Genomic DNA, 15,779 nt, shown 5'->3' with positions numbered 1-15,779 from the left:
CGGCTCCGGATTCAAGGCACTGGGCCGGGCGAGGCGGGGCGCGTCTACCCCCGGCTCGGCGGAGAGCCGCGGGGGCGGGGCGGCGGGCGGGGCGGAAGGCGAGGGGGGGTGCGGCGGCAGAGGATGGCCATCTTAAGTGGCCGCTGAGAGTCCAGGGCTGCTTCCCCGGGGAAGGGGGCATCGGAGCAGCCCAGGAGGTGGGGGTCTGAGTACGGCGGCCGGGGCTCTGGGGAGAGGTCGGGAGCCCGGGGGTTTGAGGGAACTTTCTTCTAGATGGGCAAGGAAAGGCCTGACCTCGGACTGCTGAACCCCTCAAGGCCGGGGCCTGCGGGTATGGGGGATGGTGCCAGGGAACTTGGCCGAGAGGGGGGAAGGGCTCTGCCTGGGCTGAGAGGGGCTGCCAGGGACGGTGCGTGGGGATTCGAGGACATTGGACCTCCTCTGGGGGTTTGTGGGGGATCCCCCACGCGGGATTGGGACCCAGTGGAGTTTGGGGGTTCAGGTTTAAGTGGGGGCTGGATTTCACGGGAGTTGGGGGTGATGGGGAGAGGGACGGCAGGAGGTTGGTTCATCATGGGATCCTTCGGGAATTTTGGTAACTCGATCCTACGAGTCTGTAGGGGGGCCGAATGGAGAGGATTTGGGGGTGGAATCAGATGTTTATGGGAGTTGGGGGTCATATAATTGTGAGTATTGAAAGGAGGGGGAGGGGGTCTGGAATCCCAAAGTGTCGGGGCGCAGGATGGGTTGACTTGGGCTTGGAGGCGGGCGTTAGGAGCTGGATCTTCTCCGGGTAGTGATGGCTGGGCAGGATCATTGTGGGGTTTGGGAGGCCGGCTTCCCCTGGGGTTTGGGGGGTCCCGGCTCCTGCGGGAATGCAGAGGGCAACTTCCCCGCGGGGAAGAGGGTGAGGGCAGGGGCGGGACGGGCCTTGGGCCGAGCGGTGGGGGTGGGGGCCGGCCGCCCGGCACTGCGCTCCGCTCCTGCCCCTCCCCCGCCGCCTCTGAACAAACTTTTCTTTCTCTTCAAGTTGAGGCCGGCGCTGCTGGCGGCGGCGGCTGCGCGGCAAACCGGGCGGCAAGCGCGGCAGAGCACGGAGCCCCGATCCCCGGCTCGGTCCCGCCAGCGGATCATCAGGCCCGGTCCCCAGCCCCGGGACCCGGGCCCGGTCCCAGCGTCAGCGCCGAGCGTCCCAGGGCGGATGGCGCGGGGCGGTGGGCGCGGGCAGCGCTGAACCCTGCGCTGGCCATGGCCTCGGCGTGCGGGGCGCCGGGCCCAGGGGGCGCCGGGCCTGGGGCCGCTCTGGGCAGCCCAGCCCCCGCCTGGTACCACCGCGACCTGAGCCGCGCCGCCGCCGAGGAGCTGCTGGCCCGGGCAGGCCGCGATGGCAGCTTCCTGGTCCGAGACAGCGAGAGCGTGGCGGGAGCCTTCGCGCTCTGCGTGCTGTGAGTGGGGCTGAGGCTCCTGGCGGGCGGGGGCACGGCCCGGGCTTCGTTGAGTGCTGTGGGGAGGGCCCGGGACAGTGGGACGCCTGCGCCCGCCACAGTGGGGGCCTTGGCTTTCTGCTGGGCCTGAGGAAGGATGCCGGGAGCACTTCCTTCCTGCTGTGTGTCTGGGGGCACTTGCTGCGGCACTGAGGGCAGAGTATGCGGGGTCCTGCGGCCCAGGGTCGCTGTAACTGGGGAAAGTGTAGGGAGTCTCTGGCAGACCCCCTCAGGCATCCTCCAGGTAGGGGTGAGGATGTGCATCCCACGGTTGTGTGCACTTCTGTTTATGTAGGGATTGGGTGTCTGAGTGGGAGTTGGGGCCAGAGGAACTAATGGGGTGTGTGGGGATGCCCAGCAGCTTCCTTAGGGGGCTTTTCTGTGCCCTGGGACTGAGGCTGGGGCCTGCCTGGATATGTATGACTGGGGCTGGGGACAGGGTGGTGTTGAGAAGAAGGGGAGTGAGGCTGTATGGCTCCATGTCATAATTTCATGAATCAGTGAGTGAGTGTGTGTGCCCTGGCTCTGGGATCCTGCTGCCCTAGCCCTGAACTATGGGTGCTGAGTGTGGGGCTAGACTTGGCAGCTCTCTTGAGTGGGCCTGGTTTTGTGCTTGTACCCATCTGCCGTGCATGGCAGTGGTGTCTGGTGAGTTTGCACTTTCAGTTTTGGAGTCTTCTTCGTGAGCTGCCCCCCAAGCCCCAGGATCTGACTTTGGGTGGGCTCCTGTAGGCCTCTGGAGTGGAGGTGGTGAGTGGGAAGTGGTGGGGCTGCTTTGTTTAGACCTAGTTATGTTCCTCCTCAGGCCCGTGAGCCCTCCCAAGTCCCTATCCCTGTGTCTCTTTCCCCTCTATTCTCCTCACATCTTTAGGGGTACACTGGCCTAGGCCAGTGGTTCTCAATTGGGGTTGATTTTACCCCTCAGGGGACATTTGGCAATGTCTGTAGACATTTTTGGTTGTCACAACTGGGATCGTACTACTGGCTTCTAGTGGGTAGAAGCCAGGGTTGCTGCTAAACATCCGACAATGCACAGTACTGTCCCTCACAACAAAGAATTATGTAGTCCAAAATGTCAGTGGTGCTGAGGGTTGAACAACCCTGGCCTAGGCAGTGGACCTGAAGAGGAAGGGGTCCCTTAAGTTTCAGCTTATGTCCCATATCTGAGGCCCAATAGGGGACTGAAGAGGGACAGCCTAGGCAGATGAATAACCTAGAGTCCTGCATGCCAACCCTCTCTGAGGCGTACCCCCTAATTAGGGAGGGGAGGGAGGCAGGTGCTAGATCAGCTGTTGAGTGGGAGGGGGACAGCTGGGCCTGTGTCTGGATGGGAACATTATTGTCCCAGGAGGGAAAAGTCCTGGCTCCATTGCCAGGGGAGGGGATGGGTGGGGTGAGGGGCTGTCTGTGCGTGAGGGCTTCAGCTTTACCAGCTGACTCTGGTTACTCCCTGCATCTCAGGAACCTGGGGATGGGTGATCAGAAACATACTTGCTTACCTGTGTATGCCACCCACGCATACAGGGGAAACATTCAGGACCCAGCCCTGCCCCAGCAGGCACAGTCAATCCAGCCAGCAGACCAGGATACAGGTCCTGGCCTCTGTCCTGACTTTAAATGCCAACTCTGCCTTTTACTTACCTTTTACTTGCTCTATGACCTTAGGCAAATCACTTTTCTTCTTTGCGCCTCAGTTTCCTCTTCTGGAGAAGAAGGATAATAATAATATCTGCCTTAAAATGTGAGGATTAAATGAGATCACGTCTGTAGGACGTTGAGTACCTGACTTGTCACAGAGACAGGACTCAGTTAATGGGATGCTATTATTCTTACAAACACAGACCCACAGTCCAAAAACCAACACACCCAGTCACACACAGCCACACAGCTTGTGCCCAGTGGTCAGGAGAGCCCCTGAACGGGGCTTACCTGAGGGGAGAGGCTGGCCCTGTGGCCAGGGTGTAGAGTCTCCTCAAATAGGCATTTGGTCCTCTCTAGTAATACCCACCTCCTGCCCAACACACACGGCCCAGGTGACCCCCTTTGCAAGCCTGCCCTGAGGTGCGGCTGCAGAGGGATCCTCCGCCCCCACTGAGTGCAGCCTGTACCATCCAGGCCAGGCTCAGCTGTCACCTGCTCAGCTGTTGCTGCCATCTGTCAGCACCCCTCTTGCCCCTCCTTAGCTTGGGGCTCCTAGAGGCCCACCTCTCCCATAGAGGGCCCCCATGGGTCATCCCAATTTCCTGGTGTCTGGGGAAGGAGGGAGAAAGCCCTAGAATGATATCCTCACACCCTCCAGCAAAACTGCTCCAGACACACCTGACTCCAGCAGAGCCAGACACCAGTGTAAACACAGGTAGCAGGCACACGTGTGATAGCACGTCACCCATGCACGCAGACGGGTTACCCAGGCCTCTGAGGACTCTTACTCTGGCGGGGGGCCCAGACTGGTACCATAGCCCAGAGGGTCTGTTTAGACAGCTGTGGAGGCCACAAAAGAGCTGCCTGGTGCTTCCGGGGCCCTGCAGGGGGTGTGGAGTGTATGTAGGCCTGGGGTTGGGGGGTGGGTCTGGGCATTCCTGCTCTGCTTGGCACTAGCAGGATAGAGGGGACTGGCCCCATCATTAACCCTGTGCAGCCCAGGCAAACAGCTTTAAGGAAACCTAGACGAGGGGCCTGGGGGCTGAGCCCGTTGGTAGGAGGAAGGGGGGGTCTTGGGACTTAGACCTCAGCCTGGGGGTGACAGATTCTGATCCCCTGCTTTGCTGTCAGGTATCAGAAGCACGTGCACACGTATCGGATTCTCCCTGATGGAGAAGATTTCCTGGCCGTGCAGGTAGGAGCTTAGACCCTGACCCCCGACCTTGATTCCAGCCTAAGGTTTGGAACCAGCTGACTGACGCTTCTCCCACTCTTGCTGGCCTGCAGACCTCACAGGGTGTGCCTGTGCGCCGCTTCCAGACCCTGGGGGAGCTCATCGGCCTGTACGCCCAGCCCAACCAGGGCCTGGTGTGTGCCCTGCTTCTGCCTGTGGAGCGGGAGCGAGAGCCAGACCTGCCGGACGACCGGGATGCCTCAGGTGCTGCCCGCGGTGTATGAATGCCTTCCCTGCCCCCATCCCAGGTCGTTACCTGCGACCTCCCACCCCATCTTCTCAGCCTGACTCCGCTGAAGCCCGCTGCCACTCTCCGTGGTGCCTGGGCCCTTTACCCCTTTCCACGCAAGTCTCTGACAGCCATCATGTCCCCCGTAATTCACTGAGGGCAGGGGGCTCACACCGCTGCCCACTGGCCCCTGTCCACAGATGGGGAGGATGAGAAGCCCCCACTGCCCCCGCGCTCTGGCTCTACCAGCATTTCTGCCCCCCTCGGGCCCAGCAGCCCCCTGCCAGCCCCTGAGACCCCCACGACTCCGGCTGCTGAGAGGTGAGACCCCAACCCCCTCCTGAGCAGGAAGTCCCTTTCTTCTCTGAGAACTGTGTCCTCACCGAAGGTGGGAAGACCTTTAAGCCCCCAGCCCTCCCCAGGGACCCCCACCCCATCTCAGCCCCAGAGGCGGACACCCTGGCCTGTCGTACTATGACTGCCACCTGTACCGTCTCCCCTAGGAATGGGGTGGGGGTGCTGGGACAGGGTCAGCGGGGCCTCCACTGACTTCTTAACCCCTCCTGAAGTGCTCCCAATGGGCTGAGCACTGTCTCGCACGAGTACCTGAAGGGTAGCTACGGGCTGGATCTGGAGGCTGTGCGGGGTGGAGCCAGCAACCTGCCGCACCTCACCCGCACCCTCGCCACCTCATGCCGGAGGCTGCACAGGTACCTGGGACATCCAGCGCCGCGCGCTGCACCCTTACCTCTCACCTGTCCTCTCCCGCTGCCTTGCTACACAAACGCCCTGACCTTTGACCTCTGGCCCTGAACCAGGAACCAGCTATTGCCTCCTGACTTTTCCTCGCCTGAACCCTTGTATCCTCTCGGTGGTGGCTGAAGCTACACACTCAGCCCCTCTTCCCTGTACTTGGGTCGGGGTGGGGAGTTCTGACCTGATGTTTCTCATAGTGAGGTGGACAAGGTCCTGTCGGGCCTGGAGATCCTGTCCAAGGTGTTTGACCAGCAGAGCTCGCCCATGGTGACCCGCCTTTTGCAGCAGCAGGTGGGATTGTGGAGAGACCTCTGGGGAGCGGGTTCGTGTTCTGGCACTGGGTGGGGTGCCTCCTGCTTGGTGGCCTCATGGACGAGCCTCATTCCTTCTCCCCGCAGAACCCACCACAGACTGGGGAGCAGGAACTAGAGAGCCTGGTGCTAAAGCTGTCAGTGCTAAAGGACTTCCTGTCAGGCATCCAGAAGAAGGTGCCCCGACCCCTGATCCACTCACCAGTCCCTAGCCACTTGCGTTGCTCTAACTGATCTGAACCCTGAATCTGTAGTTTAGCACTGAGCCCCACATCAGCCGTGTCCCTCCCCGCTCCAGCCCTCGGCAAGGCTCCTGACCTTCCCCTGTCCTTGCCCCCTCCAGGCCCTGAAGGCCCTACAGGACATGAGTTCCACAGCACCCCCGACCCCGCTGCAGCCATCCACACGTAAGGCCAAGACCATCCCCGTGCAGGCCTTTGAGGTACATGGTGGGGGGCGGGGGGGAACCTCACAGGGTAAAGAGTGGGTGGAGGTGAAGGGGGTGCTGCCTGCCCCCAGGTCTTTTCAGCAGCCCCTCCACCTCCTGGCCTGTAGGTGAAGCTGGATGTGACCCTGGGTGACCTGACCAAGATTGGGAAGTCACAGAAGTTCACGCTGAGTGTGGACGTGGAGGGTGGGCGGCTGGTGCTGCTGCGGAGACAGCGGGACTCACAGGAGGACTGGACGACCTTCACGCATGACCGCAGTGAGCCAGGGCCCAGCCTGGGGTGGGGGGCGGGGTGGGCCCCTGGGCCTCAGGGCATAGGCTGGTGTGACCCCATCCTCCATCCCCTAGTCCGCCAGCTCATTAAGTCCCAGCGGGTCCAGAACAAGTTGGGCGTCGTGTTTGAGAAAGAGAAGGACCGGACACAGCGCAAGGACTTCATCTTTGTCAGCGCCCGGGTGAGCAGCGGGTGGGCCAGGCCACTGGGGGCTGCAGGAGTCCCTGCTGGATGGGAAGAGAGGGAACACATGATGTAGGCACGCCATCCCTCGTGGTGGGGGCAGTTCTGACGGAGCAGAGAGTGTGTGTGCTGAGAGTGGGCGGCCCGAGGGTGGATTCAAATATTCATTCAGTGAACGTTTACTGAGCACCTGTTGTATGCTTGAGGAGTGGGTGTATGGTGGTGAGCCAGAGAGGCATGTCCGTCTCCTCCTGGACCTACCACCTAGCAGGGTGTCCCCGTGGAAGGGGGTTTCCTGGCCACCCACCTGCCCCTGACTGGCTGCTGTCCCCCCAGAAGCGGGAGGCCTTCTGCCAGCTGCTGCAGCTCATGAAGAATAAGCACTCCAAGCAGGACGAGCCCGACATGATCTCCGTCTTCATAGGCACCTGGAACATGGGTCAGGCCCGTGCAGGGGCTGGGGTGGGAGAGAGGAAGGGCCCCATGCAGGGGCCTGACCGCCTGCATCCACTCCCCCTCCAGGAAGTGTGCCGCCTCCAAAAAATGTGACATCTTGGTTCACATCGAAGGGTCTGGGGAAGACCCTGGATGAGGTCACGGTGACCATACCCCATGACATCTATGTTTTTGGGACCCAGGAGAACTCGGTGGGCGACCGCGAGTGGCTGGACCTGCTCCGCGGGAGCCTCAAGGAGCTCACAGATCTGGATTACCGCCCGGTGAGGGTCATCCTCTTGTCCAGCCCGCCTCCTCACACACCGCCCTCAACTATCCTGCTTGACCTCACGCACGACCCTGGAGAGCTCTCCCTCTGGTCCCTGGGCATATCCTTTAGGAAGTCTAACTGGAGTCCTTTATGCTATGGGAAGGGCTCTTTCTCTCTGGTCCCTCAGGAAAAAGGGGTGGCAGCCCTTCCTATTTTGTGACATCCAGAACAGTCTGTATTATGGGCTGGGCGGGGTGGGGGAGATGTGGACAGGGGCCCAGATCGGGGCAGGGGTGACCCCGCACCCCCTCCCCAGATTGCCATGCAGTCACTGTGGAACATTAAAGTGGCTGTGCTGGTCAAGCCAGAGCATGAGAACCGCATCAGCCATGTCAGTACATCCAGCGTGAAGACTGGTATCGCCAATACCCTGGGTGAGTAGGGAGGGTGGGGTCCCTCTGTCCACGCTTCTTGCTTCCTCTCCAGCCCAGGGTCCAGGGTCTCCCCCTTTTGGGTAGTCTCAGCTTTCCCATCTATAGAACTCTTTGAACTTTGCAAAGCATGTTCGTATTCTAAATCTCTTCCAGCCCCACCAGGAAGGCAGGGCCAGGATAATTACCTCCATTTCTTAGATGATAAAACTCAGGCCCAGAGTGGTCAAGTGAGCTGTCCAAGGTCACACAGCTAGTACGTGGTAGAGCCCGGCACCTGACATAGTGCACAGGTCTCCCTGTTTGCAGTCCAGTGGTCCCTCAGGATAGATTCTGCTCAGAATCTGCAGGTTCTTGCAGCTTCACCATTGGGGTCCCCTGTGATCTCCAGGGGCTCTCTGTTCACACATGCCGACAGACCCAGGCCATCCAGATGGGGCTGCATGTGCCCCGTGTGGACCCCCAGGAGGGCATGGGTGTGTGTGCAGGGGCCTGCCTGTCTCATGGTATGTGGGGAAGTCGGGAGGATCTTCCCACTGCTGCTTAGACAGGCAGAGGGGAGAGTTGGGAGCCCACCGGGGGTGACTCAGGCCTTCTTCTATTGCCCTGACAGGAAACAAGGGGGCCGTGGGTGTCTCCTTCATGTTCAATGGCACCTCGTTTGGCTTTGTGAATTGCCACCTCACCTCGGGAAATGAGAAGACTGCCCGGTGAGGGGGCACCTTCTCAACTGTCTGTTTAGCCTCATCCTCTATTCGCCAAAGAGCTATTCCCTCTCCCATATCCTAGTCTATAGTACATCCTACGTCCCTGTCCCCCAAGGCCCCCTTCTTCCTTACCTCAACTCAGGACCCCTCTGTCTCTCCCTGACTTTGACCTTGTCCCCAGTTCCTTCCTCTGTCCCCAGGGACCCTGATCCCTGGCCCATCCCTGACCCCAGCCAGAGATGTCTTCCCTTCGCACCTGTCCCTGACACCTGACCCTGGAGGCCTCCCCCCACCCCCACTGTAGACGGAACCAGAACTACCTGGACATCCTGCGGCTGCTCTCGCTGGGTGACCGGCAGCTCAGTGCCTTTGACATCTCCCTGCGTTTCACTCACCTCTTCTGGTTCGGGGACCTCAACTACCGCCTTGACATGGATATACAGGTGTGAGCAGGGCCCGGCAGGTGGCTGGTAGGGAGGCTGGGCTGGGGGCCAGGGGGGCTCTCACCTCTGGCTTTGGCTCGAGGGGGAACGTCTCCAGCCTTTATGTCCCCACCCCAGGAGATCCTGAACTACATCAGCAGGAAGGAGTTTGAGCCCCTGCTCAGGGTGGACCAGCTCAACCTGGAGCGGGAAAAGCACAAGGTTTTCCTTCGATTCAGTGAGTATGGGCCCAGCGGGGATCCCTGAGGGCCAGGATCCTTGTGGTGTCCCTGGGTCTTCCGGGCCTGACTCCTCCATCCGCCGCCTTCCCTAGGTGAGGAGGAGATCTCCTTCCCACCCACCTACCGCTATGAGCGGGGTTCCCGGGACACATACGCCTGGCACAAGCAGAAGCCAACTGGGGTGAGTGAAGAGAAGGAGCTGGGCCTGGGGAGACCCCCCAGGGCTGCAGTGAATCAAGAGTGTGTGTGGGGTCAAGGGTCCAGGCCTCCGCACTTACCGCTCCGGCTCTGTGGCCCCTTGGGGCCTCAGGGGTGATGCTGCATGTTGTGAGGATCCGAGGAAGGAGGTGGGCGCTAGGGCCACTGTGGTGGGGCCCCAGCTGACCTCTGACCACGCTGCCATCCCCTGCCCCAGGTCCGGACCAACGTGCCTTCATGGTGTGACCGGATTCTCTGGAAGTCCTATCCCGAGACCCACATCATCTGCAATTCCTATGGTCAGAGCCTCCCAGACAGGGTGATGGGTGATCCTGGGTGGTCACTGACCCAACTCTGCCTCAGCTTTGGGAAGTGCCAGCAGAGAATAAGGAGCTTTCCCCTGAGCCCTCATTCCTACTCCCCTCCCCAGGTTGTACAGATGACATCGTCACCAGCGACCACTCCCCCGTGTTTGGGACATTTGAGGTTGGAGTTACCTCTCAGTTCATCTCCAAGAAAGGTGGCTATTCTGGATGTGCTTGTGGGTGTGGCATCCATCTGGGTGGCTGCAGGTGCTGGCCTGGGGATGTGCATAGGTTTGAATACGTGTACGTGTGTGTGTGTGTGTGTGTGTGTGTGTGTGTGTGTGTGTGTTTACATGTACGTGTAGGAATCTTTCTGAATATGTGATGTGTCTGTGTTGCCTGGGTCATCACAGGAGGTACATGCCCAAGAGCATGTGAACGTAAACATGTACGTGTGTGTATGCGCCTGGGGCCACTTGAGTACCCGAGTGTGCCTGGTGGTGTGGTGGGTTGTTGGCGGGCATATCCTGCAGGCATTCTGGTCCCTGGCCCTCTCTCAGATGGTCTCTCATCTTGGGTTGTCTGTTTGTCCCAGTCCCAGGTCTGGGCTTTGGGGTCTCGCTACTGGTTGCTTGGGATGGAGGAGGCCCCTCCTGGCCTTCCCTCCTGCTCTGCGAGGGCTGCTGATTCCCTGTCCCAGCACTCAGTCTCTCTGTCCCGTTCCTTCTGCCACCCTCTCAGCCCTCCTGTCTATATTCCTCCCTTTGCCCCTCAGGGCTCTCAAAGACCTCAGACCAGGCCTACATCGAGTTTGAGAGCATCGAGGCCATTGTGAAGACAGCCAGCCGCACCAAGTTCTTCATTGAGTTCTACTCCACCTGCCTGGAGGGTCAGAGGCGGGGCCCAGGGCTGGGTGTGGGCCAGAGGGGATGGGAGGCCCGAGGTGCCCAGAGTGGTCAGCCCTCTAGTTAGAGAGAAGGGAAGCTGAGAGGTGGTGCTCAGTTGGGTGTCCCCCACCCCCACCCAGAGTACAAGAAGAGCTTCGAAAATGATGCCCAGAGCAGTGACAACATCAACTTCCTCAAGGTGCAGTGGTCCTCACGCCAGCTGCCCACGGTGAGGCTTGTGGGTGAGGCCACAGAGAGGGAGGTGCAGCAGAGCGCCACCTGGAGCCTGCCTGGGAGGGCGGGCAGAGCTGGCAGCATGGGCTTGTGTGTGGGGTGGGCGTGAGTGAGGATGAGGGCACATGCTTTGTTTGGGGGAGTGGGGGGAGCCAAGTTGCAGCTGGTTCGTTCATTCGTTCAATGAATAGCTCTCGAGCCTTTGCTAAACATCAGGTCCTGTGTTGGTCATTGCAGAAAAGTAATTACAGGGCTGTTAAGTGCTCTGAGAGGCCCATGCAGGACTGTGTCTTCTACCTTATGGATTAGGATCTTTCCTAAGAGTGGACGGGAGTGAGCACGGACGAGCTTGAGGGTGGGGTGAGTGGCGGTGTGGCAGGAGGGGGCGGGTGGGCCTTTGTTCCTCACTGGGCCTCTCTGCGCCCCAGCTCAAGCCCATTCTGGCTGACATCGAGTACCTGCAGGACCAGCACCTCCTGCTCACAGTCAAGTCCATGGACGGCTACGAATCCTATGGTGAGGGTCGAGGGGGGCCAAGGGGCACAGAAAGCCGGGCAGGGCCCTAGAAAGGCTTGGCAGTCCGCTGGTCTGCTCCATCTGCCCTTCAGGGGAGTGCGTGGTGGCGCTCAAGTCCATGATTGGCAGCACGGCCCAGCAGTTCCTGACCTTCCTGTCCCACCGCGGCGAGGAGACAGGCAACATCCGTGGCTCCATGAAGGTGCGGGTGCCCACAGAGCGCCTGGGCACCCGTGAGCGACTCTATGGTGGGGGCCCCATTGGGAGGGGTGTGGGGCACAAGACGGGGTGGTGTGGGCGGGTCTAGGAGGGGAGGACCAGGGCTGCAGGGAGGGCATGTTGGAATCCCTGGAACATTTGGCAGTTCTGCAGCCAGGTCTGGGGGTGGGCCTGCCCTAAGGAGTAGCTGGGAAGGGGCTAGCAGCCCATTGGGGTGTCTGTGGGATGCAGGACCCCAAGTCTCCTCTGAGTCTCCTTTCCCTTCCTCCCCCAGAGTGGATCAGCATTGATAAGGATGAGGCAGGAGCAAAGAGCAAAGCCCCCTCTGTGTCCCGAGGCAGCCAGGAGCCCAGGTGAGCTGGGGCTGTGTGGTATGCTACGTGAGGGGTGCCCGGGGGCTCTTGGTCAACCCGTACTTCACCCCTCCTCCCCTGTGCACCCCTGGCAGGTCAGGGAGCCGCAAGCCAGCCTCCACAGAGGCCTCCTGTCCGCTCTCCAAGTTATTTGAAGAACCAGAGAAACCACCACCAACTGGGAGGCCCCCAGCCCCACCTCGAGCTGCTCCCCGGGAGGAGCCCTTGACCCCCAGGTGAGAGAAGGAAACTGTCACCCCCGACTTTATCCATCGCTGTGCGTGGCTCTCAGGGCCAGCTTGGGGATCACCTGCTGCTTGGCTGCTCTGCTGCCGCATGGCCGGAGGTGCCAGGGCCCTACGCTCGTGGCCACTGGCCAGCCAGGCCTCCTGAAGGTGTGGCTCTCTGGTCAAAGGGAGCACAGTCAGCCTTTCCTCTCAATTCTGCCTTAAAAAATAGAATTAGAAATTGTTTCTGCAACAGCTCCCTCCGTGTAAACACTTAACTTGAGCCTTCTGTTTGGGGATAGGCCTTCGTCTCAGCACGGATTTCCCTAGGGGCGTTCTATGGACCACTGTCCTACAAGATGCCCCCGCTGGTAACTGGTTTGTTGTCAAATGAGTTTGGGAAATGGTTGTTGCTAGATTCTTTTCTTAGGTATTCCCAGTGCACAATAGTATCAGCAAAAGCTCTGAGCATGTGGACAGGAAGGAAATCCTTTTTCAACTCTGTTGAATATAGTTTCCCAAACTTAATGGGCCAGGAAACTTTTCCATGCAATAACTATTAATATCCTGGGGAACTACAGTTGACCCCTGAACATGGCAGGGGTTAGGGGTGTATAACTTATAGTCATCCCTCTGTATCCCCAGTTCTTCCGTATCCGCAGTTCCACATCCACGGGTTCAACCATTGTGGATTGTAGATCATGTAGTGCTGCAGTACTGAAAAAAAATCTGCGTATAAGTGGACCCGTGCAGTTCAAGCCCGTGTTGTTCAGTGGTCAACTGTAGTATTCTGTGGGTCATACTTTGGAAAAGTGAGGCTTGCTTTTTAATTATATCCAGTTGTTACTTGAACGTAAATAAAAACTGCTGGTGTGTTTTCAATCATCTTCAGCTGTTATCAGTCACCTTGGTTTTATCTCCAGGCTTGAGTAAAACTAACCTGAATCCCTGAGTAAGATTCCCCAGTAGATCGGCCTCAGATGGCTTTCCGAATCTGGCTGGTCATTCTCATTGAAGACTTTTATTGTCCTGCCTTCTGGCCTCTGTTTTCACCCATTTACGCTCCGCTTTCACCGTTACAAAATCAAAAAAGATTGCAGAATCTTAGCGACCAAGGCAAGGAAGTTTAGGGGTTATCCATTCAACTCCCCTGTCTCCCCAGTTTTAGAGATGAGCACCCCAAGGGCCAGAGAGGGAAAGTGATGTGCTCAAGGTCACGTGCAAGTCTAGGACCAGGGGCTTACGTCTCCTGACTCGCAGTCCAGTTCTCCTTCCACTGCACCCACCGCCTTCCCTTTGGGTTGCTGGGTCCTGATTTAGTTATTCTGCTCCCAAACCCAGGTTGAAGCCAGAGGGCGCTCCAGAGCTGGAAGGGGTGGTGGCTCCCTCACCCAAGAACAGCTTCAATAACCCTGCCTACTACGTCCTTGAAGGGGTCCCACACCAGCTGCTGCCCCCGGAGCCACCCTCGCCTGCCAGGGCCCCTGTCCCACCTGCCACCAAGAACAAAGTGGCCATCACAGTGCCTGCTCCGCAGCTTGGGCGCCACCGGCCTCCCCGTGTGGGAGAGGGAAGCTCATCAGATGAAGAGTCTGGGGGCACACTGCCCCCTCCAGACTTTCCACCCCCACCTCTGCCAGATTCGGCCATCTTCCTGCCCCCCAGCCTGGATCCTTTGCCAGGGCCAGTGATCCGGGGCCGCAGTGCGGGTGAGGCCCGTGGCCCACCACCTCCCAAGGCCCATCCAAGACCCCCACTGCCCCCAGGCCCCTCACCCACCAGCACTTTCCTGGGGGAGGCAGCCAGTGGGGATGATCGCTCCTGCTCAGTGCTACAGATGGCCAAGACACTGAGTGAGGTGGACTACGCTCCTGCTGGGCCTGGCCGCTCCGTGCTCCTGCCAGGCCCCCTCGAGCTGCAGCCACCCCGGGGGCTGCCCTCGGACTATGGCCGGCCTCTCAGCTTCCCTCCACCTCGCATCCGAGAGAGCATCCAGGAGGACCTGGCAGAAGAGGTATGTGGACTAGGGGTGTCTGTCGGTGTGTGCTTGCCCATGGGTCGTGGTATACTTTTACTTCATTCAGCACTCAGTGGTGTTGCCTCTGCCCTGAGCTGGGCACTGGGGAGGAGTTGGAGGTCATATGAACCAGAACCGCTCCTGGCCTCTCTCCCCACCCCAGAGCACGCGGTAGAATGTGGCTGTGTATAGGTCCTTCAGCGTGTGAGGCACCCTCAGTGCTCTCTCTGACGTGCCCTATTCCCTCAGGCTCCGTGCCCGCAGGTCGGGCGGTCTGGTGGGCTGGGCGAGGCAGGCATGGGAGCCTGGCTGCGGGCCATCGGCTTGGAGCGCTATGAGGAGGGCCTGGTGCACAATGGCTGGGACGACCTGGAGTTTCTCAGGTGGGGGCGGGGCTGGAGGTGGACGGGGTGGGGGTGGGGCTGGCCTCGGGGGCGGAGCTACGGGCTCTCTGGACCACCTCGCCCTTCTCCCAGCGTATTTTACCCCTACAGCGACATCACCGAAGAAGATCTGGAGGAAGCTGGGGTGCAGGACCCGGCTCACAAGCGCCTCCTTCTGGACACCCTGCAGCTCAGCAAGTGATCGCGGTGGCACTGCGAAGCTAAGAACTGAGCGCCTCAACCTGCCCTTGAAGGCCCAGCCAGAGCTCCGGAGTTGAAAAGTTACGAGCAGGCGGGGCAGTACTTCTCTGCCTATTTATTGGGGATCTGCGTTCCCTACTGCCCAATCATTTGGAATGCCCTAGTTAGGACATCCTGCCCCTCACCTTTTAGAGTTGGGGCCCGGGAGGTCAGTTGCCGTGGTTACCGAGGATCTTGGTTATTCTGGTGCTGTCCTCCCTTTCTGGACCCCTCCTCCAGCCCCCGGGAGGCCATGGGGTCCATATGGGTACGTCGTGGGCCCCCACTTTCACCGTTGTTCCTGCTGCCCTCCGCCTGGCCTGAACCACGGGTGGAGGGGCTCGGCTAGGACCTCTCCCAACCCCCATTCTGGGGGGTGTCCGTCCGGAAATGAAGGAATAGCCCGAGAACTGGGCTGGGGTTTATTTAAGCTTTTCTGTATGGCCTTAGGGAGGGCGGGCACTTTAATGTTATGGGGGCCGGTTTAAGTGGGAGGGAATAATTTTGGCCATAAAGCGCCAGTTTGCTTAGTTTTGTCTCCTGGTCTGTACCGCCCTGCCCTGGGGCTGTGTGGCAGCTCGGGGTTCCTCGCTGGTCACAAGAGGAACCGGTCTCTTGCAGGTAGCCTGTCCCCATCGTGGGTACTCAGAAGGGTTGCCGGTGTGCTGTCTTCAATAAATTAAGTTTTATTTGGATTGAGCAAAACTCACCTCAATAAATTACAAGTTTTTCAAAGGAAAGGAGCAACAACAGCAACGACAAAAAAACAGGAACGAGGAAGCCCCTCTGTCCCGTTGACCTGGCAGCTCCTCCACTCATCTAATGGGCCTGCCCTCTGTGCCAGACCGGCTGGGGATGGGAGGGGACGCATGAGGGAGAAATTGGTGGTGGGACCCTTCAGGCCACTTGTTATCCCAATGACGACCAGCCTTTGCACGGGTGGGGTCAGTGTGGGTGGGCCCAAGGGCTGGAGCAGCAGACTGCTCTCCAAGCTGAGTGACCCAGCCAGCTGCAGGGGCAGGCGAGGAAGCCGGGCTGTCCCCGTTTGAGGAGTCACCTCTGGGCACTGTGTTAGGGCCAGGCGTTGTTTGGTTCCGGTTCTGAAGAAAACCAGGCTAGAAGGGGTTCTGGG

At 59.6% G+C, this 15,779-nt stretch overlaps 1 protein-coding gene across 1 annotated transcript; it reads left to right on the top strand.

Moving 5' to 3' along the window:
* Window positions 1–1,248: 1,248 nt before the first annotated feature.
* On the top strand, window positions 1,249–15,342 carry INPPL1 (inositol polyphosphate phosphatase like 1; the record flags this gene model as incomplete). The annotated part of the gene is made up of 28 exons (XM_079708003.1): window positions 1,249–1,445; window positions 4,257–4,320; window positions 4,413–4,563; window positions 4,789–4,909; window positions 5,158–5,298; window positions 5,542–5,635; window positions 5,743–5,832; window positions 5,999–6,097; window positions 6,211–6,361; window positions 6,452–6,558; window positions 6,897–6,999; window positions 7,083–7,279; window positions 7,583–7,700; window positions 8,311–8,407; window positions 8,709–8,847; window positions 8,965–9,064; window positions 9,161–9,249; window positions 9,484–9,565; window positions 9,697–9,786; window positions 10,347–10,460; window positions 10,599–10,687; window positions 11,121–11,208; window positions 11,301–11,456; window positions 11,702–11,780; window positions 11,876–12,016; window positions 13,349–14,021; window positions 14,274–14,407; window positions 14,519–15,342. 28 exons carry the CDS (start codon window positions 1,249–1,251, stop codon window positions 14,607–14,609), a joined length of 3,795 nt encoding a protein of 1,264 aa, XP_079564129.1. The 3' UTR covers window positions 14,610–15,342.
* Window positions 15,343–15,779: the final 437 nt, after the last annotated feature.

Source organism: Hyperoodon ampullatus (assembly GCF_949752795.1).
Source record: "Hyperoodon ampullatus genome assembly, chromosome: 7".
Taxonomy (NCBI): domain Eukaryota; kingdom Metazoa; phylum Chordata; class Mammalia; order Artiodactyla; family Ziphiidae; genus Hyperoodon; species Hyperoodon ampullatus.
The sequence above is the reverse complement of the archived record's forward strand: the minus strand, read 5'-3'. Positions and strand labels throughout refer to the sequence as shown.